The sequence below is a fragment of the Aethalodelphis obliquidens genome, unplaced genomic scaffold (genome assembly GCF_003676395.1).
Source record: "Aethalodelphis obliquidens isolate GAN/ISIS:26980383/991018 unplaced genomic scaffold, ASM367639v1 scaffold26, whole genome shotgun sequence".
NCBI lineage: Eukaryota > Metazoa > Chordata > Mammalia > Artiodactyla > Delphinidae > Aethalodelphis > Aethalodelphis obliquidens.
Window position 1 is genome coordinate 20,760,066 of NW_020837970.1, and position 22,536 is coordinate 20,782,601.

Sequence of the window (22,536 nt, forward strand, 5' to 3'; positions counted from 1 at the left end):
CCAGTATTGTCTGAAAATGTCTTGTTTTTATTTAAGGACAAAATTGAGACATAACATATACATTTATACACAGAGAAAAAAATACCAGAAAGGAGTTTACAAAACCTTGGTCACTGCCATTATCATTCAGTGGCTCTGGGGCTGTGTAAGCTGGCAGCTTGAGGGCTGTCTCTGGGTAGCAGGTTGGCCGGCTTTTTGAGAAGTCCCCTCAGTCCACCCACCGACTCCTACCGCCTCTGGAGGACAGGGTACAGGTTTTCACCATGAACTCCTAAGCACCCATCACAGTGACACACCTCCTTGGGAATCCCCAGGACTAGTGGAAGGTGACCTAGACTCTACTTGGGAGTATGGGAGAACCCTAGAGGATTAGTCTGGAACCCTCAGAAAGGTGGCCTGTAGGATGCAGTTCTGAACTGATTCCCCCTGCCCTCCCTCTAAGTCATACAAGCTAGATATTGCTGATGGTGGGGGGCAGGGTGGGGGGGGCAGAATCTGAGGCCAAGGGAAAGGGCAGCTATCTCTCCGGAAGAGAAGAAATCAAAACAGACAGGACCAAATAAACCACAAGCAAACAGTCAAACCCACCTTCCTAGAAGACAGCCAAAGGCTGGCCAGGACAACTTTGGGTCGGCGTCCTCTATCCCTCTCCATCCGCAAATCCCTACCAACCCCATTGCACGTTCAGTAAGTCTAAAGAGGGAAGGGCCCCAGAGGGCACACTGGGAGGGTGCAGGGGGCCTAAAGGGCTATGAAACTGTTTGTGAGAAACATGAGGCAGGAAAAGAGGCTGGGGCAACCAGGTTAGAGGCTCTGGAAGCCCGGAGACCACTCCAGTGATCTGAGGAACAGAGTTCAGACTGCAGCTCATCTAAAGGGGAGCCCTTAGGAGGCTACCCCAGCCTGGGCAGGAAAGAAGGGCAGGACTGTGGGAGCCACAGGCTGGGTCTGTGACACCAGATTCAGGCCAGGCCTGTTGGGGAAAGAGTGGAATCTCAGGACTCCAGCAGAAATAAAACTCCAGCTGGGGTGGGCCCAGGGCTGCCAGTGACCCCAAGTGTTTACATGTGTGTCTGTATGTGTGTGAGTACATGTGTGTGTATGTGTGTAGGGAGAAGAGAACTTCAGTCCCGCTGCTTCCAGAGAGACAAAAAAATCCTACCAAACCACCACCAGAGAAGGAAAGACAGCTGTTTTTTTTCCTCTTGTGTTAAAAACAGTCCCTGTCCCTCCCGCCACTTTCCTCGGGTGGAAGGGAGAGCTGGTTGCTGAGGAAGGAGGAAGAGCCACGGGCAAGACCCTCCCCAGGTCTGTGCTGGGCATAGCCACTGCTTAAGGCACCCACGGAAAGTGCAGCTCAGAAGGCAGGTGAGAGAAAAGGCCAGGGCAGAGGAAGAGAGTCAGGAGGACTAATTCCCCTGGAAGGCTCCTCGGGCAGCAGATGAGGCGGCGCTGCGGAAGGTCCTGTTACTGAAGATGCCCTGGGAAAACTCCTCTTGGGCCTGCTGGAAGCTGGCCCCCGTCCGGCGGTACAGGGAGTGCACCTGCGGAAAGAGGCTGTGGTGAGAGAAGCCCCGCCCTGTGGGCCACCAGGAACCAAGTCATCCAGGTTATATTCCCAAGGGAGCCACCACAAACCCCAGCCTGCCTGACCTCCCACCCAGAACCTTGGAGGAAGCTGCTGGACCTTTGAGGACCCAGGAGGCCCAACTGCTGTAGTGGTGAACACCCCCATGGAGAAGGCAGGAGAGAGGTGCCTGCTTCCTTGGGCTTGCAGCTGGCCCAGCACCCACCACTCACCCGCTTTAGGAGGAAGAGTGAGAGCACGGCACAGAGGGTGAAGAAGCCAGCCACCACCATCATGATGATCGACACAGCCAAGTCTTGCTTCAGTATAGACAGGGCTGCGATCCAACCACTGCAAGGGAGGAAGAGGCCGTAGGGAGTGTAGTGGGATTGGGCCCCAGAGCTCCCCGTGAGGGGCTCTTCTCCAAATGGCCACTGCGTGCTGAACACCGCCCAGGCATCTCCCTGCAGAGGCCATGCCTCTGTGAAGGCCATCAGGCCCCACACTGCCCACTGGGAATCTTTGGGCCATGTGAGGTCTGGAAGGGAGGATGTGGCTGCTGTCTTCACAGTCAGGAATAGCCCTGGGTAGAGCCTTTTCCTGCTGCTCTGGGGGTTAGGGGGGACATGGAAAGCCTGGCTACTCACTCCTGAGGGCCCCTCTCTGAGAAGGAGGACCACTGGCCAACCCACTACATTCATCCTCTCACCTCAGCTCCTGCCACTGCAGCCCAGGGACAGCCCCTCTGCCTCCAGCCAGTCATGTCTCCTTCCTGAGCCCCAGTGTCCTCATCTATAAAGGGGATGTCCTCACATTTTCTGATTTTAAAACTTACTACAAAGCTATAGCTATCAAAACAGTACGGTACTGGCATCAGGACAGATGTATAGATCAACGGAATAGAATTGAGAGCCCAGAAACAAACCTATATATTATCGTCAACTGATTTTTTTTTTTTTTTTGGCCACGTGGCATGTGGGATCTTAGTTCCCCGGAAGTGTGGAGTCCCAACCACTGGACCGCCAGGGAAATCCCAATCGTCAACTGATTTTTGACAAGTATGCCAAGACCACTGAATGGGGAAAGAATGGCCTCTTCAACAAATGGTGCAGGGACAACTGGATATCCACATGCAAAACAATGACGGGGGACCCTACTTTGACCACATACAAAAATTAACTCAAACCTAATAATAACTAAAACTATTGGATTTCATCAAAATTTAAAACCTTTGTACATCAAAGGATACTATCAAGAGTGAAAAACAACACACAGAAAGGAAAAAAATTTATATCTGATAAGCAGCTACAATGCTGAATATATAAAGAACTCAACAATAGACAACCCAATTACTAAATTAGCAAACGATATGAATAGACATTTCTCCAAAGAAAATATACAAATGGCCAAGCAAGCATATAAAAGATGGCCAACATCACAATCATTCAGGAAACAGCAATCAAAACCACAATGAATTACCACACTTCTTGACTGGCTATAATAGAAAAAAGGAAAAAAAAGAGGAAAATAACAAATGCTGGTGAGGATATGGAGGGACCGGAACTCTCATACATTGCTATTGGGAACGTGAAATGGTTCAGCCTCTGTGGGAAGCAGTTTGGCAGTTCCTCAATAAATTACACACAGAATTACCATATGACCCAGCAATTTCACCCCAGGATACATACCCAAAAGAACTGAAAACAGGTACTCAAAAACCTGTACACAAATGTTCACAGCAGCACTATTCACAACAGCAAACAGGTGGAAACCCAAATGTTTATCAAGCGATGAGTGGATAAACAAAATGCAGTATCTCCAAAAACAATGTAATATTATTTAGCCATAAAATGGAATGAAGTAATAACATGAACCTTGAAAACATTATGCTAAGTGAAAGAAGCCAGGCACAAAAAGCCACATGTATGATTCCATTTATATGAGATGTTCAGAATAGGCAAATCCAGAGAGACAGAAAGCAGCTCAGTGGTTGCCAGGGGCTCAGGGAACAAGGGAACGAGGGAATGAGGAGTGATTGCTTAATGGGCATGGAGTTTCCTTATGGGGTGAAGCAAATGTTTTGGAACTAGACAGTGGTGATGTTTGCACAACACTGTGAATGTACTAAATGCCACTGAATTGTACATTTTAAAATGGTTTAAGTGGTAAATAAAATGATAAATTTTATGTCATGTGTATTTTATAATCAATAACAAAAAAGGGAGGGGGGATTATATCCACCCAATGGGGGGGGGGGTTCTGAGGTGAGATGAGAAAGGCACTGGGAGGCTGGAGGCTGCAGAGCTCATCCAGGCAGGGCAGTGAGTGGCTGAGCCAGGACCAGAACTCAAGCCTTCTGGCTCCCAGTCTGGGGTATAAACAGCAGTTATTAATCACAGCCTTTTACCAGGACCTCACTTAGGGTAATGAGTAATGAAACTGGGTCACCAGTCAAAGAGAAAAGGGGCCAGATTAGAAACAGCAAGGTGAGAAGGAAGAGGGGTGGGGGGAGGGCAGCGTGCACTTGCTCCGAGTGCGAGCTGAGTCACCCCTCCCCACCACTCTGGACTTGCCAGCTCCACTGGAGGGAGGGGACCAAAATAGTACAGCCCTTCCAGGCTCAGGCTTTCAGCCAAGTGCCAGCCTGACCTTTCTGTAATGTTCCCTGTGCACTGGAGCAGAAAGGAAAACATCAGCCATTGGCTTTTCTTTTTGAGACTAATTCTGAGCTGAAGACTGCAGTAGCCAGGACACTCAAGCCAGCTGTGCTCAAGGAGAGCAGCCAGAAGGAGCCCGATTCACAAGGGGCAAGGGCTCCATCTCCTGAGATGACAGGGCCTCTGCAAAAAGTCACAGCTCACAGTTTGCAAAGGCCAGGACACCCATCAGCAGCTGCCCAAACCTCAGGGCTTGTCTGGGGCCTATGAGAGTAGCACCAGCCTCTAGGAGGGCATGGCAGGAGAAAAGGAGGAGGAGGCCATCCCGGGCAGGACACAGCCCTGGTAGCCTAAGGATTCAGGCCAAGTCCACTCACAATGCCCCAGAAAGTGGTGAGCAAGGCAAGACAGTGAGTGTAGGTTACCAGTGAAGAAGTGGACGGGGGCACAAAGGCAGACCCCAGCTGACCCACCGTCCCCTCTCCCTGCCACGGTGGAAGATGGGTCATCTGTGGGGGCTTTCTAGGAGCAGAGAAACAGGGCACCACTCCCTCTGTGCTACCCCAGCTCTCACCTGTCCCCCAAGCTAGGGATGCCGATCAACTGGATGATGTAGATCCCTATTTGACAAAAGAATACAAAGAAGAACACGAAGAAGCTGAAAGAGTTGTCAGACCTGTGGAGAGAGGGGGAAACGAGAAGTCACAAGAGGGTTTGGGGCTCATTCCTCAGCCTTCCTCACTTGCTATGACACCTTCCTCGCTAGGAGCCAGGAGGTAGGATGCTAGTAGAAAGAGCTCCAGCAGGCCAGCCACACTGTCCATAAGGACACAGGCACTCACCACCATAATCAAAAAGGGCTTGCCTTCCACTGCCTTCCAATTTAAGGGGTCAGTGCTTGACTGCTTCCTCAAAGAACTAATAAAGTTGCTCACCCCAAGGACAATGTAAACAGCCTAACAGTCCATTTCCTGGAGTACTTATTTGCATTGTAACAGGGAAGAAAATCTAAGCCTGTTATAAAGATGATAAATCTTTTATAATAGAACTGTAGTCCTGGGCAGAAGAAAAGGTATTTGGGGAGTAGGGAATATCAGACAAAACTGGTGTTTTGAGTACTTCCATCTCGGTGTCCTGGGGGGCAAGAATACAGTGAGTGCATATTCAGTGAGTGCAACCCTGCTGAGTGCATGGGAGGGTTCAGCCACTTGCCCCGCCCCCTCTTCCAGGGGCCTGCTGGGCTCTCTGTCATGAAAGCATCAACTCTGAGGCACAATTCTAAAGCCCTAGGGGGTTGTGAGGTGGATTCATTCATGTCCACAGAATCGACTCTAGGTCAACCGGTCAAATACTGGCACTCAGCGATGCTCATGAGTTATTGGGGAGGTGGGGGAGGAGCAGAAATGAGCATGGAGGGGTAAGCCATTGAGAGCTTATCCGAATCTGTCAGACTCTGACTATCAGAGAAGTCCCACTTCTAACAGAGAAGCACACCCTCTTCCCAGTGACTAAAATCCCACCGAACCAGACAAACTGGGAGCAGGGGGAAGGCAAGTAAGGCTCCTGATTTCCTCTCTAGGTCTCCTGTGTCTAGTCCAAGGACAGGGCCCAGAGCAGACCTCAGGTACAACTGAGGAAAACAGCTTTCCTGTCTGCTCTCACTATGGGTGGAAATGGGAAAGTGAATTTCCCCACCAATCCATTCTGCTCTAAGACTGGGATGGGGCCCCAGGGCTTATGGCCCTTGGCCTGCGACCGGGGATGCCAGCTTCACCCCTTGCCCCAGCCCCACTCACCTAAAAGCCTTGTAGACGGGTCGGTACCAACAAAGGAAGGCACAGGGGGTGAAGATCACAAACCACAAGATCGAGAGGCCAAAGTCTACTCCCTTGGAGGTGTCGACTAAGAACCAGGCCAGGCAGGCAAGCAGGTTCAAAAACAGGGTCACTGAATGCACTGGGAAAGGAGAGGGGAGAGATAGAGAGGCTTGTACCAAGGTGACTGAAGGCTTCCCCAACAAGGCAAACCACCCCCTGCAGAGGAAAAGAAGTCCAGGCTATAAGGGCAGCTGCAGAAATACTAGAGGACCTCAGTCTGTACACTGGCGGGGTTAGTTCCCAAATCCTGGTTTTCTGCGACCTTAAAACCAGGGACCAAACCAAGTTCCTAAGAGACGATGGGACAGCATAGGTATATGAGGAATGGCAGTGGAGGGGCAGATGCAGACCCAAGGGCTGACCCTTGGGGAATGAAGTCTTTCTCTCAGCAACTCTTTCCCCTGGTCCTGCACAGCCCACAATGGAGCTACAGGAAGTCTTTTATCCTCACTCCTAGGAGCTGAGGGGACTGTGGGGAGGGGAGGCCTTCACCTAAGGAGGGTCCTTTAGTGTAGTGAGCTCTGCAGGAACTCAGAAGCCTCCAGCTAGTCCCACTCTACCCGATCCATGGTCTGGACTGGCCCTTGAGGGGAGGTTCCTAGGACAGGCAGCAGACTGTAGAAGGCCAATTATGTGGGCAGAAGGCACCCCCCAGCCCAGCACTGAGAAAGGCTGGAGCCCGCCAGAGAGGAGCCGCCAGAGCAGAGATAGGGCTCTTGAGTCACAGCCCATTTCACCCTGGAGCTCAAAGGGGCAGGAGCGGGACTCACACATCCAGAGATAGTAGAGCATCTTGCATATCCGCTGGTAGTCGGCAGGGATCTCTGTGGAGAAATCCTGATAGAAGCAGGGCTTGACAGGGCACCACACGGGCAGGGGCGGCCAGTTGTTCTCTCTCACTGTGTGGAAAGAGGTGAGGACGTGAGCCCAGCCTCAGCAGCAGCTTGGCGGAATGCACACACTGGCCTCATTCATGGGTCAAACCAGGGCTCCCAGAGCGGCACCAGCAGGCGGGGCTCGGGGTCTATGGATACGGAGTGGGATGGGAAAAGGGTGATGGGACACAAATACCCATGAGCTCACTCCAAGATAATGGACCCCAAATGTACTGGGAAACACAGAGCTCAACAGCCTAAGTGATTATTTTCATTAACAACCAGACCATAAGCGCAAAGGGTCCTCGTCATGAGTAAGGAATCCTGGGACCAGTGCCCCCACTCTATCTAAGAATTCTAGAGCTGGGAAGGAGTGTAGAAATAATCTATATCCATTAGGAGTACATGGCAAGTCTCCTAACCTCCACCTTACTTGGTATTCCCCAAGGCCAATGCCATTCTAAGATGAACAGGAGTTCAGCAAAGCTCCGAGGCTGCCCCAGAACAAGAGGGCTTGGGGAACTCCCTAAGCCAAGCACGGTGGCCTCCCTTACTGTGTAAGTTGGTTACAGTGCTCTGCAGCTCCCGCTCCTTGCGTTCCAGCTCAGCTGCTTTCCTGTCCAGTTCTTCCTGCTGCCGGAGCAGGCTTGCCTGGGCTGCAGAGGCCACAGCCTGGAGGGAACAGAGGAGGTGGCGGGTGGCCAGACACAAGAGACAGTGAGACAGTGTCAGCATGAGCAGAAGTCAGAGGGGCCTTGCCCCCATGCAGGGAGAGCCCAGAGTCCTAGCCCCAGGGTGTCTTGGGTACCTGAGACCACCGTAGAGAGGCCAAGGTGACCTGCCCCCTACCACCTCTATACCACCTCTGGCCCCTTAGCCATTACCAGGGCTCTTCTCTCCCCTTCATCCCTGAGCCTGAGTTAGGGTTAGGGTTATTTCCCATATTGGAGTCCAGGCAACGTTCAGTTAAAGTGATTTCTGGAGTAACGGCAAAGGGAAAAAGACCTCACAAGAAACTAACCTACAGCCAGAAACCCAGAGACCCAACCTCACTTGAAGTGTGTGTGTGTGTGTTTGTGTGTGTGTGTGTGTGTGTGAAGGGGAAACAGTGCAATCCTGCCAGCAGTGCGAGGGGAAGGGAGATACTCGAGCGCAGCCTTGGGTACCCAGAGCCTCGGGGATCTATGTTTAAGCACCACCCCCTGCCCCACCCCCAGGAGCTGCCCAGAGGTCCACCTGAACTGTTACCCAGTATAACCCAGGACAGCCCTTTAGGTGTGGCCCTGCCTCGCCTGGCTTTCATGGCATGAAGAGTCCAAGCTTTCTCCCTCCCCAGGCAGAGCTGGGCCTCTGAGTGAGGCAGCTAGGATACTACACGTGAGGCTGAATACGGCTGGGCTTGGGTCTGGTGTTCCAGCCCAGGGCCCTGCTCCCCCTGTTGGGACCTGGTTCCTCCTGAAGTCTACAGTCCTCTTTAGGGAGCAGGTATCAAACAGGTCATCTCACAGGATGACAAGGCAGGCATACCTGTAAACACGTAGCTACGCGGGTGCGCTCTCTCTCCAAAAGGCGTTCTCCAAAGACCTAAGGCTACCTTCAAGAGGTAAACTTCAAGCAGTGGGGGCGGAAGAATTGACCACCCGAGACCACGTGGAGGGGCTTAGCCTCCTCTCCCAAGTCTGCAACTTCAGCTGAGTAGGACCAGGTCCCTACGGCCCACCACCCAGCCGAACAGCAAAGTCACCCCTGCCCCTAAGCCTTGCCTCACCTCCACAGGGTTCTAGGGCCATGGGTGGGGCTCAAGGGCCCAGGCAGGGCAGAACATTCAGAGCAAGTCCAGTCAGACGGTAGGGGCAGCCTGGGGCCCGCTAGAGCCCACAGCCCAGCTTGGGCAGGCTCCAGGGGCCTTGCCCTCACTCTTGCTCATCTATACTTTGCCTACCTTCGGAAGGTTTCGCATGTAGCTGTCTCTGAGAATACTATCTCCTCCTAGTAGCATCTGCCTCTCTGAGAGCTCGCTCACTGCCAGGAATCTGGTAGGCAGGAACTTGCTGGCCTGTCTAAGCAGGAGCTGCAACATACAACTCCACTGTGGGCCATACTCACCGGGGGCAGTGAGGAGCGTGGGGTAGGGCAGTGAGGCATGGAGGGGAGTGTCGGGCACAAAGCAGAAAGATTCACAGTATTTGGTGAAGGGACAAAGGAAAACAGGAAGGTGGGCAGGAATAAATGAGGTTAAAAAAAAAAAGGAGGAGGAGAGAGAGAGAGAGAGGAAGGGAGGGAGAGAAGAGAGATTCTGGGCCCTGTGTAAGAGAGAACAAACCAAAGGCCCAAGGAGGATGTGGAATGGCACAACAGGATCAAATGCTCTCTCTGACACCAAGGACCCTGGCCTGGTGAGTAGAGCTTATTTTGGGTGGTGGAAGTAGGGTGGGGGAGAGGATATTGGGAGAGGATATAGGTTGGCAGAGCAGACTCTCCATCTGCAAGTGACCAACTTCCAAGAGATGATCCAAAGGGCCCTGAAAGGGAAGCCAGGGATGAAAGCCCTCTGCCCACCCCTCAATCTCAGGGCTCAGCTACTGGTCTGGGTGTGTCCCTTTCTGGAAAGGAGCGGTCACAGGGATCCTGTCAACAGTACCTGGGGTGTTGGCTGTGTTGGCTCCACTGAGGGCTGGAGAACTGCCGGCTGCGAGGGCCCGGGGTGCTGTGTGACAGGAACCGTTGTCGCTGCATTTGTCTGCACGGGGCAGATCAGAGGACAGAGGTGAGTGGGCCTCCACTAGTTGGCCATGTGGGGACAAACCCACAGCAGGGTGAGTGATATGCCCCTGCCTGTGAGGGGCACTCCCTCTGGGCCTTCCCTGGGCCTCCTTCTGCAGCTTCTTGGCCAACGAGCCTCAGGCTCTGGACGATGTGATGCCTAACCCAGACCCTTGCTGGATCCAGAGCTCCCCAGCATGGCCTGGCCCTGTTCTGTGAGGGGCCCAGATCACGGACCCCAGGGGGTGAATGGATGAGTTCCTCATCCTTACCCCACCCCCCTGAGTTCACATTAGGACTGTCCCTTTGAGGATTGCAGCTATTCTGTCTCTGCCAAGTATCCTTACCCCAGAGACGCCAGCACCACCCAGAGGACCCAGGGACTCAGAAAGAGGGCATGCTCACCAACCTCGGAGAAGGGGTTGAATTCAGCCAGGCCTCCCTGTGGCGCACTGGTCAGCTGGGTCACAGAGGGATCCTGAGAAGGTGAAAAAGAGCCATTAGACGCTAGGGAAAAGGGAGAACCTTGGTGAGGCAGAGGGAGATCACCATCTCTTGGCCCCTCCCAGGGACACCTGGCTGAAGTAAGGCTGCTGATGGCCCTTCCTAGTGCCCTGGAAAGCCTCTCCCGAAGGCTCCTGTGCCCAGCCTCTGCCACACCACAGCTGCAATCGCTTTTCCCTTTCTGGAAAAGGAGCGGTTCAGCCCAGATGACTTCCCGGAAGAGACCCAGAGTAAGGTCTACACTCTGAGGCATGGGAATAGACACCACACAAGTTCCTATTAGTGCCCTTTAGAAATTCAAAACGGTTAGGGAATTCCCTGGCACTCCAGTGGTTGGGACTTGGCGCTTTCACTGCCGGGGCCCGGGTTCAAGCCAGTGAACTAAGATCGGGGAACTAAGATCCCACAAGCCACACAGCACAGCCAAAAAAAAAAAAGAAAACAAAGAAATTTAAAATGGTTTATAGTATTTACCTCCAGGGAGGGTTTGTTTTTTTTTTTGGAGGGGAAGCAGGTGGGGGAGGCGGGTAAATGAGGTGGTGTGGATGGATATGTACTTTTCACTTTCTAACCTCTCTGTACTGTTTTATTTATTATTTTACAGAAAACATTTATTCCTCTTATTTTTTAAAGGACAGTTTAAGATTCTGGAACAAAAACATGCTGCTGGCTGCCAGTGCTAATTTTATTAAATCATGCACACTTGCTAGGAATACAGATATGAAGGACGCAGATGAAAAGCCAAGAAATTGTTTTGGGTTTTTTTTTTTCCAGATTCTTTTCAGAAAATGCAAAAATGTCCTCAGAACACAGCCTTTTCCCGAGTTTTCAATCTTCTCTTTCCCATCTGATCTCTGCCGAGGCCAACCCTTCATGCTGAGGGCCTCACGCAGGGATCTCCGCCACCCTCTCCACCAGAGCAGCTTCCGTGCTGGCCTGAGGCTGGGCTGTCTTCATCCTGCCCCTCACCCAACAAAGCTCCTGTACACTCCCTCCCCTTCCCCATACAAAATAGCATGGGGCTCAGGTCCAGCTGGACAGAGATGCCTCTGAGGGAAACAGCTGCCACCAGACTCTGCCAAGGTCCCCGTTATAAGGCCTCACCTAGGCTCCCCTGTCTGTACACCTCACCCCTAGTCCCTCACTACTGGTCCGGATGCTCCTGTCCTTCATGCCCAGCTTCCCCTCCAGCAGGAAGCCTCCATAGATTGGATTCTTAAACACAACGTTAACAACAGACAGACCCTCAGAGAACCACCCCTCAATTTTTAGATGTGGAAACGGATACTCGCCACAGTGCAGTACTTGTCCTAGGTCTCAAAATGGGAGCTGGCTCGCTATTCTGAACATTTATAGAGTCACGGGTCAGCACCGAACATACCTTTTTCACACACACTAACTTCCTACCAAGGCCATCAGCTCCTAGAAGGTGAGCCTGTGTCTGCAGGGCCCCAGGGCCTAGCCCAGCCCCAACTCACTTCCCGTCTCTGGATGGTCCTTGTCCTCTGCACCTCACCCAGTCTCCTCTGCAAAGAGGCAGTGTGGCTGTGTCCTTTCTGCTGGACACCATCCCTGCCTGGTGGCTCCTGCAACTTCGACAAAGTGACAAGGTGAGGCCTGAGAGGCCACCTGAAGTTGGCGAACTGGCCTTGAGGTTGTTGGCTGAACATCTAGCAGATTTATCCCAGAATTACTGAGCTGCCTTCCTGCATGAAAGATCTGGGGCTCAGTATCTGTTCCCCTTTCAGACTCTACAGACATCAAGCCACAGCAGAGAAAGTGAGCTGAAGTCACTGAAATCAGATCCACTGTCCAAGGAACTTGAGTCTGTCACTACAGGACAAGGACAGCAGGGCAGCTCTGGCAGCAGTTTCAGGAGCCAGCGTACACGCCTGGCTGTGGTACGCATGTTTAATAGGCAGCCTCCAGAGCCATGAAGAGATGTCATTTCCTTTACCAAGGTCAGCCAGAAGAGGATTCTGGGAGGCAGGGGGACTGACTACCCTATCCATAGTGACCCCTCCTCCTTTCTCTAAAATCTTAAAAAAATCGGCCCTGGACCCTCACCAGGCTCACCACAAACAAATCCTGTCTCCTCTAGCAGGCTATAAACTCTGTAACCAGGTGTTTCTGGATCTAGTTCATATTTCTGGCTCCCCAGTGCTTGGTGAAGAGAGCCTGATGCAAGCAGAAGCTCAGGTAATGTCTGAGAATAAGTGCTAGATGCTGCAGGCCCTCCTCTGCTTTCTCCAGGAGCTACTGCCCAAATGCTAGGGCACACAGAAGGGGAGGGCCACTTGCATCACAGCAGCAGCCCTGGGGCCCAGAGGCACCTTGCCTGGGAAAAGGAGCCTGGAACACTCTGGGAGACATGGTACTTTCCACCTGAGGAGACCTAGGCTCTTTCTGAAAGATGTATATGGCTTCAAGAGAGGCTGAGGCCTGGTGAGAGAGGGAGGGAAGAAGAGGGACAGACAAGGGAGCAGACATTTACTGAGTGTCTACCATGTGCCAGGCTCATCGCACAGCGATGCTACTGTGGAATTCTAGTCATCCCAGAACTGGCCACTGTGTCAAGCCACCAGAAAAGAAGGTTCTACCAGGTTCTTTTTCAACCTGGTTCCTCGACAGAATTAAGCCCCACTGCCCCAAGGTATCCACTGTCTGCAGTGACTTGACTTCTCTCCTGCACATCTAGAACAGTCCTGGTTATGTTCCATCCTTGGGAGAATGGAGAAAACACTAGCTCCACTCAGCTTCTGTGTTCCACAGCCCAGCTGAGCAGCACTGGCTGAGAAAAGCTACAACGCACCTCCTCATTCAACCTCACAACCATCCTGTTGTGAGGGGAAGTTCCCAGCTCAGAGAGGGGAAGTAGCTCATCCAAGACCTCAGGGACTGTAGTGGCTGAGCCAGATTTTGTTTTTGTTAGTTAGTTAGTTAGTTATGGTCGCGTTGGGGCTTTCTCTAGTTGTGGCGAGCGGGGGCTACTCTTTGTTGTGGTGCACAGGCTTCTCATTGCAGTGGCTTCCCTTGTTGTGGAGCACGGGCTCTAAGGTGCGCGATTCAGTAGTTGTGACTCAAGGGCTCTAGAGCGCAGGCTCAGTAGTTGTGGCACACAGGCTTAGTTGCTCCGCAGCATGCGGGATCTTCCCAGACCAGGGCTCGAACCCGTGTCCCCTGCACTGGCAGGCGGATTCTTAACTACTGCGCCACCAGGGAAGTCTCTGAGCCCAATTTTGAATCCAAGTCTGTCTGTCTCCAAAGACACGAGTGGTAAACCTGAGTGGGCAGTGCGTCCCCAAAGCCTGGCTTGGGGGCTGACCAACGGAAGGTGTTCAGTCAACGTGGGGTTGAGGGGTCGAGGGATGCTGACAAGGGCACCGTGAGTGACTGGGACGACTGCTTCTGCTCGGCTCTTTATTCCCAGACTTCAGAGCAGTCTTTCCTAGCGAACACCCCTGGTGGGACACAGGCAGAGAATCTTGCAAGTAAGGACCACACTGACTGGCCTGAATGAGGACCCTCAGATTTTACTCCAAGTCACAAGTAAGAAGTCAACAGCAGCAACCTTACTTCCCCCTCACCCAGCATCAGCTGGCTCACAAGTGGGTCAAGTAGTTATTTAAAAGCATGGTGAGAGCTAAGTTTCAACTACAAAGAAGTAACCTGACACTCCCTCAGTGCCCAAAGGACTCAAACTGGTTAATGCCCTTTACTGAATTTATAACAAACAGAATGCTCCTGATCTCAGTTCTTTTCACTCAGCAAGCAGTCACAAACAGTGTGAGGGACACACCAAGAGGAAAAGGACGCGGCTATTGCCCTTCCGGAGACCAAAATCTGGTAGCTGAGACACGTGCACACAGCACGGGAGTAAAAACAGGAGGGGAGGGGAGGGGAGAGGAGGCCCAGGCGGGCTTGGAGAAAGGCACAGTTCCAAGAGGAGGGGAGGAAGGGGAGCAAAGGCCCAGTCAGAAAGCTCAGGCCACCACAGCTGCGGGGCAAAGGAACACTCCGTGGAGCTGGGGTGTGAGGGACTGAGAAAAAGACGCAGCACAGCTAGGCTGCAACTCTGCCGGGGAAGGGCCTTGAAAAACACACTTGCTTTCACTAGTTTGGCAACCCCTTTCCATGCATCTCCCAGGTCCTGGCTGTGCTCGAGTTTACTGTGACTCTTACTTGCTTTCCCACCCTACACTCCACCCAGGCTCCCAATGTGAGATTTATTTCAGGCTCCAAATAAATACATTAAATAAATACCTCATGGACTAAAAGAAACTCGGCCACTTTCTCTGGGAGGCAGAGAGTCACCAATACTTTGGAACCTCTGTGAAGTCCTATTTGCGTTAGCGCCAAGGCTGTGTGTCATAGAACAAGAAGGGGCAGTCATTGCCGGATCGGCTGGCTGGGTCCCAGGTGTACAAAGAGCCACAGTTAACCTTGGTACTCTCTGAGCCAGAGCCTGAGAAGCCATCCAAAGGAAACATGAGGAAAATATGTAAAAATCTGTATCTGCAAATGTATTCATTGCACCAGTATTTACAACAGGGGAAAAAAAGCAGGGAACGACTTAAATATCCAGTGACAGCAAGCACAAGTGCATTTTGGTGCACATCCCCTCAATGGCCTAAACAGACACTAAAAATCACAGCTATGAACACAGGGCAGCAATAGAGAAAAGGCCTGGTTATATGAATATCAAATGACAATTCTGTCAGAAGTACTCATATAGAAAATACATCAAAATAACAACGGTTGTAAAAGACTGGTAGAAATATGGATGATTTACTTTGTTTTACCAATTTTCTATAATGTGATTATGTTATGTTTACGTTAAACACACACGTACACCACGTACACACTTATTTTTAAAAAGAGAGCCTGAGAACCCACCAAATAAGCAACATGCACCTTGGGGCCTCCCTCCCTGCCACAGCAGTGATGTACAGAAGCACCCAAAATAGTGAGTCTAAGTCCCCGGCCTGGCGTTGAGGCCCTCCCTGACCTGGCACCAGCTCTCCTCTCGGCACAGCCTGTCCTCAATCAAACGGAGCCCCCGCCATCTCCTTCCACCTCGGTCTGTTTACTCCCTACACAAACCATTCCACACCAGCACAGGGCAAGGGCACAAAGAAAAAGCCTTGGTTCCTGCCCCCAAGAAGCAAATAGCACAGAGAACACAACAGAAGCCAGGGCAAGAAGCGACAGCACGTTATCAGTGCTGAACAAGGTGCAGGCAAGTGCAATAGGCTCGCAGAGGAGGGAGTGAGGAAGCTGTCTGGAGACTCAGGGAAGGCGTCACTGAGGTGGCATCTGAACTGGATCTTGAAAGAGGAAAGAAATTTAGCAAGCACTAAAGAGGAAGAGAAGAACAGCATTTGCAAAGACACAGCATCTTTAAAAAGAGCTTGCGTGTGTTCAGGGAGAAGGTTCTGGAGGCAGTGGGGCGAAGTGCGTATATACAGAGAGGAGCACCAGGGACCCAGCCTGCAGAAGAGGTCAGGCCATACTGCAGGAGTTCAGACTTCACCCTGTGGGCAACGTGGACAACTAGAGATTGTGAGCAGTGATCACCTCTGCCAGCAGTGAGGAGAGTGTGATGTGTAGGGAAGGAGGATGGTGGGAAGACTGGCTGGGACACAAGAATCCACGTGGGTGATAATAAGGCCTGAACTAAGGGATGACTCTGGAGATGGAGAAGAGGGTACGGGCTCCAGAGACCCTTCTCAGGTAGGTGGCACAGGCTCGGCCACTCCCCGGGATGGTCGAGGTATGGAGTTACTGCAGGACAAGACAAGATGGGGAGGGGAGGGGAGGGGAGGGGAGGGCGAGGGGGGAGGGGGAGGGGAGGGGGGGGGGAGGGGAGGGGAGGGGAGGGGGCCACTGAACAAGGCGGTCATGGGAGAAGAGGAACAGGATTTTCAGGAGCAGGTGTGTGGGAGTGGGGAGAGGATCTGAGAAGGTACTGTGTCACACTGGAGAGACGTATAAAATGTATCTCGGGACTTCCCTGGTGGCGCAGTGGTTAAGAATCCACCTGCCAATGCAGGGGACACGGGTTTGAGCCCTGGTCCAGGAAGATCCCACATGCTGCGGAGCAACTAAGCCCATGCGCCACAACTACTGAGCCCACGTGCCACAAATACTGAAGCCCGCGCACCTAGAAGCCACCGCAACGAGAAGCCCACGCACTGCAATGAAGAGTAGTCCCTGCTCACCGCAACTAGAGAAAGCTAACACGCAAAAACAAAGACCCAACACAGACAAAAAATAAATAAAATAAATAAATTAATAAATTAATTTTTAAAAATGCATCTGGGTGGAATGGGTAAAAATGTCCAGGTGAGAGTTGGAAGTACTGGTTTGAAGCTCAGGAGAATGGTGAGGGCTAGAGTTCTAGATCTGGGACTGCTGGTATGCAGATGCTATTCTGAAGCCATAAAAGTGGAAAGACTTACTTGGAAAGGTATACAGCGAGAACAAAGTCAAGGACAGAACTCCAGGACACCCTTAAAGGTATAAGACAGGAAGAGAAAACAGGCGGAAGGAGGTGAGAGTTACCAGTGTAAAAAGGCCAAGGACAGAGAGAATTTCAAGAGAGACTGGCCAAATGAGCTTGCGCATCACAAGCAGCAGGCATATCGTGGGCCCATGGCTCCCAGAGAGACCACAGGATCCAAGAGTGAGGAGGCGCCTGGGACTGCGGGGGTGACAGTGCGTGGAAGCGACTTTAAGTTCTTGGCGCTCCTTCACCTGAGATACCCTCTCTTGCCATATGCCAGGCTTTCTGCTCTCAGCTCAAGCCCTTCCTACCACGGGACTCTGCCTCGTTCCTCCTCAGATCCCTCACAGATCCTTTTGGCAAGTTTGACTGCCCTTTACGCACCACGGCATGCTGTCATGAACAGCGAGCATTTCTTAGCTCTCCTGCCAGATTACAAGCTCTGACAGACCATGTGCCCATTTATCTTGGTCACCTGCACAGGATCTTGGAGCAGCAGTGGCTCAGTGATGTGCAAAAACATGTCAGCATCTCAAAGGAGCACTGCTGGACGGGTCACACCTTGCTAATTAATGTGCATGGCACTCTTTTCTTGAAGACGCAGCAGGTACCCCTTGTTTGTCCTGGTTAAATATTACCATTTCTCTGAACCCAGGATCATCCTACACCAAGTGGCTCCAAAGAAAACTTAATAGTGTAGGGTCAAAGTTCAGCTGTGTCTCTGGCCAAGTGCTTTCGAACACCCAGCCTGGCTCCAGGCGCCAACCATAAAGTCAGGGACACCGCCCTCACCCCCCCACCCCCATCTGGGCAGCTGTCTGGGGACAGTTAAACTATATGAAGCTTGCCATTTTCAAATTTCTCGAGACAATGCTCCTGTTCCACAGGAAAGTTCTACCAGGTCCAACTGGTGGTTTTGAGAATTCCCAAAGGTACAGTCAAGCTGGAGCCCACCCTCTCTGGGAAGTGACAAAGCCCTCAGTGTCTGTGCAGGGAACTTCATGTAACTCTGTTCACACCCAAATCACGTTTCTGCCACCACTTTCTCCTCCCACAGGAGAGAAACGTTTTAAATCCTTGGAAGCAGCCACACCACTGAGATTATCTTTTAACTGCAAGGAGGCAACGTGTGAAAGTGATATGGTGTGATTTGGCAGCTCATGAACGCTGAAAGGCTTTCTCTGTTCAGCACCACCAGCTAGTCCACTCCCCCTCCTTGAGATCAATGCCGACTGCCTGGGGTAACCTGGCAGATACGCCAAGTAGGAAAGCAGCCCAGGCATTTGCCTGGGTGAGCTGCTTGTTAGTGGACTGCTGAAAAAGAAAACGGGGAGTACAATGCCTACCTGTAGCCCTCAACCTCTTCATCACCCAAGACTTTCTGAGAAAATTTTGGCAACAGACATGCTGGAAAGAAGGACCTGCATACCCAGATGGTACAAAGCAGATGTGCCATAATTCACAGAGGGATTAGGCAGTGCCAGTGGAGGTTGGGAAATCAGCCACACTTGGCTTGCAGTTTCCTGCTTCCTCCTAGGAGTTTGGTAAAACCTCTTCTGCACTCTTGTGACAATTTTCCACTCACAGTGTTACTGTGCAGGAAGTTTTCTAATAATCCCACTGTAACTATACACAAGGAGGGGATCATAAAAACCCATGCCCACAGTTTGGGGTGGGGATGAGAGTAGGGTATACCTAAAGAACATTTATAAGGAAGTCAGCTTAAAGGCGCACCAGGAGCTTCAGGGGATATTACAAGAGTTAGCAGAAAAAGGATTTCATGGCTGAATAACTCTGAGAAAGGCTGGGTCAAACAAAGTTGAGCAAATATCTTTATTGTAGGATTTCTTGGAGCCTTTAACAAACTAAAAAGCCTGGTCAAGTTTCAAGAAAAATGATTCCTAAACGTACTGGACCACAGAACCCTGAGCACCTTTCAGGACTGGTATTACTCAGAACACATGCTGCATTAAAGTACCATCTTAAAAAAGCACAATACAATCCATATTATTCCAGCCCCACCCACTGAACAACAACAAAAAAGCTTACTTAATATTAATTTGTTGGACTAAGTAACACCAAGGCAGTTTAAAACTTTTAAAACAGCACTGTCCTGAGAATGAGACCTGGATCTGAGTCCCTTCCTGCTTCAAATTAGCTGGTGACTCTGGTATGTCCCATCCTCCCTGGGTTCTTGGTTTCCTCATCTCTAAACTAAAGGGTTAGAAGAGATTTCTGAGGATGTCCCAGCTCTAAAAGTCAACCATGGACTCCAAACACTAAGTACATTTTTGTAATCCACCATGGAGAAAAACAAAAAGGCTCTGCTCTGAGGGCCGGCTAGGTGTGACAGTTTCTGAGCCTATCTCCTCTCCACCTGCTCTCTCCTGAGCTCTGTGCCAACACCCTAGGTAAATGAAGCTGGGTTCACACCCAGTCACCCAAGGGCTACACCCTCCCAATGTCCCAGCTCTGGCCGTCAGGGAAGCAGACACTACCATCACAAGGAGAGGGAGGGCAGCTTTCCAGGAGAAGGAGATCTGGGGCCTCACACCCTAATCTCCTTCTCCCCACACAGCTGTGCGCCAAGAGGGAAAACCCAACCCAGGGCAGGAGGAGCAGAATCGCAGCCAGCCAGCTCTCTTCTTCCCACACAGGCTTCCCCTCCAGATGTTGCTCTTTACAGGACCACAGCTGCTTCCTGTCCTGCCATATCCTGGGGCTGCCTGATGGACAGACTGTCTTGCTTGAATGCAGAAGTTACTTCTACCACAGTTTGCACAATCATTTCTGGGGTTGGAGATACGGTTTAAGACTTTCAAGCTGCTATTTATACAGGGCAGAATTTAGGCCAACTATTTGTCCCACTGCTAGCACTGAAGACAAGCTCTCTGCATCTTTGGACAGCTGACTGCCTCTGTCAGATGGCAGCAGACATTTTATTTCTGATTCTGAGAGGACAAAAAAAAAAAAAGGAAGAAAGAAAAAGGCACATCATTACACAGCACACATACCAAAAGGCTACTAGATCCTCACTAAAACTCAAACTCCAGTAACATACAGCAGTTTTATAACTAAAGCAAAACAGTTACCTGAAGACACTGACAGAAGGAAAAAAATGCAAATGTTCTTTCTTTACTGAAATAGAGATGACTGCATTACATAAGAGATAAAGTCCTCCAAATAGTTCTGTAAAGAAGCATTAAGCTACATGAGGAATGTTAGGAATTCCCTGAGGTTACAAAGCTATCAAAATTTGCCTTGAAGGCTCCCAGTGTCTAAGTCACCTTGAGACCAAGAAAGAGACATAAAGTTTTTACTCTCAGACATTCATTCTAGTCTCCTTTGTTTGTTCTAACTCCTGAAGGGATTCAAGGTGGGAAAGCTCATGCTGTGAGTTGCAGGAAGGACCCCTCCAAGAACTTCCCCTACACCTGCAGGAAACTTACAGTTGCCAGTGACCAAAATAAAGTACAAGCAGGATGAGTTCATGTGCCTGGTGACATCCTGACAAAGCAGAAAGCTCAGGGCTCATAAATCACCAGTCAGCACAAGCAAGCTTCCCTAGAACTGGTTTTGAGCAGACATGAAACAAGAGGCATAGGAACTGTGGAGCTAACAGGAGTCCCAATCCTTCATCATGGAGAAGAATAGCCTTGTGCTCTTAGCTCAAAGGCGGAAGAGTTTTGGCTTTAAATAGGAAGTCTCTTTCTTCCTCGGTCTATTGTTCAAAAGGTGAGGCCAGCTCATAGGTCAGTGCATCTCAACTACCCTGCCACCATACAGAGGGCCATCAGACCAACATTCATTGCACTTCAACACCCTCTCCTCCCTCCCTAACCTGGGCTCTCACATCTAGCCAAAACCCAGTCCAAACTAGATCCATGGCCAAGGTGTAAAATTGTTATCAAGGCCGTATTTCAGCTTGGGTTACCAGCCTTCCTTTCCTGACAAATCTCAGGGGCTCTCCTATACCTTATAGACTAGTTGGCTGTGTGTGTATGTTGCGGGGGGTGATGTTCTTGGGATTTTCTCACATTTCTCCATCCCACTAGAGGGTTCCACCTCCTCATTATGTTGCTGTCACCCCCTCTCCTAAAGTGACTCAAGGCTGGTGTCTCTCCAAGACTGCGGGACATGGTAGCCACACATCCCCCTCAGGTGAAGTCGCTTCTCTCCCTGAAGCTGGGGGTCTCCCTGATCGTGCCTGCGCCAGTCCCCTTCCCCAGCAGTGTCCAGTTAGAGGGGCTACTTCCCGGGAGCTAGACAGTCCCACCTCTTCCCCGAGTACAGCACCCCGCCCCCTCCGCTAGTCCACCTGCTGCTAGTCCCGCCCCCCAGACGCTACGATAGGCCATCCCTCAAAGCCCGCTCTCCCATTGGGCAGATGGCCCGTCCCTCCTACGCCACGTCTCCCGGCTGTGGCGAAGAGGCCCGGGCGGCGGCCTTCGGCACTAGACAGCGCTGTAAGATGAGGGCTCTACCTGGAAGGGGTTTACGTCCACTGGGTCCGCGAAGGGGTTGGTGTCGAAAGACGACATGGCGGTCGGGGACCGACGGGGAAGCTCCGAGAGCACTTCTGCCTCCGGGCACCCAGACCCAGCGGCGCTCTGCGTGTAGACCCTCCACTTCCGGGAGCGAGGCAGCCGTTCTAGCGCAGGCGCAGCGTCCTCTCAGAGGGGCGTGGTCATGTGACATCACAGAAGTCCGCTCCGCCCTCCTGCTCAGCCCACTGTGGAGCTGCGGGAGGGCGTTCCGCTTCCATCGGCTTTTTCGCTGTGCCTGTGCTTCAGGGGTTGGGGAGCCCCCGAGGGATTTGGGAGACTGAGGAGGGGCTGGAGCCGTTCCCAACAGCCTCTCGGTCAGATAGGTTCCAACATGGTATTGGGAACTCCCTAAGTGAAGTTGGAAACTTAACCCCTTTGCTTTCTTGGAGGGCAAGTTTGGGAAGCACGCACTGGTTCAGGCAGGGGACAGAAGTTCGAGCCAACGGCGGGAGCGGGGAATGGAGTTCCTGACTCGAGAGGACTTCGCCAGGCTAGGAAACGGTTCTGGTGGTAGGGGCCGAGCAGAGAGGTTCTTTTCGGAAGAACCGACCGTGCAGCTGTCCCCCACACTAGCTGAGCCCTGCCTGTCTTAGGCCTTGCCCCCGGATGTCAAGTTTTATCGTTTTAGGGATGAGGATCCCTGAGCCCAGACAGGTTTAGGGCCTGAGCTGGGATTAACCTGGGCATCAAGCATTTATTAAGTGAATGAGGGAGTTCAGCAGTAGAACCATCAAGCATGGGGGCTGATTCACTCTCTGCAAACCCATGTTATTTATTCATATCTTTGTATATTTCTGCGGCCTCTGAATCCAGCCACTGTCATCCCTTACCCTGGACAAGTACAGGGCTGCTAATTGGTCTATTGTTGTTCATGTTGTAACTAGAGATCCATTCAAAGGGGGCAAAATTACTACGGAACTTTCTGTTTAAAATCCTTCAGTTATTTTCCATGAAGGCCCAAATTCCTCGTTTGGCCTCTAGGACTTGCAAGATCTGTGCCCCACCTATCAATCCTTCCTATTCCTTCTTGTGCCTACCCCACCACCACATCCCACACTGCTGTGCATTCTAGCTCTGCTAGTGGCTTTTCAGTTCCTCAAACTTCCCTTGTTCCTCCCTGCCTCAGGGCCTTTGTACTGGCCTTTCCCTCTTCCTGATATGCTCCTAGCCCATGCCCTCCTCAACCCCTAGTTAACACCTGCTTATCTTTCAAATCTAGGCATACAGGCCCCTTGCTCAGG

The 22,536-nt window shown here is 51.5% G+C and overlaps 1 protein-coding gene across 2 annotated transcripts; it reads right to left on the minus strand.

Moving 5' to 3' along the window:
• Positions 1-6: 6 nt before the first annotated feature.
• On the minus strand, positions 7-21,407 carry SCAMP2 (secretory carrier membrane protein 2). 2 transcript variants are annotated; one of them, XM_027123624.1, is made up of 10 exons: positions 21,233-21,402; positions 10,149-10,217; positions 9,618-9,716; positions 8,919-9,047; positions 7,531-7,648; positions 6,872-7,000; positions 6,021-6,180; positions 4,799-4,900; positions 1,801-1,918; positions 7-1,544 (listed from the first exon to the last, which is right to left on the minus strand). In XM_027123624.1, exons 1-10 carry the CDS (start codon positions 21,287-21,289, stop codon positions 1,410-1,412), a joined length of 1,116 nt encoding a protein of 371 aa, XP_026979425.1. In that variant the 5' UTR covers positions 21,290-21,402; the 3' UTR covers positions 7-1,409. The 2 variants fall into 2 exon arrangements, with proteins under 2 accessions (XP_026979425.1, XP_026979424.1); XM_027123623.1 differs by lacking the exon at positions 8,919-9,047 and having other exon boundaries at positions 21,233-21,407.
• Between the last annotated feature and the right edge of the window lie 1,129 nt (positions 21,408-22,536).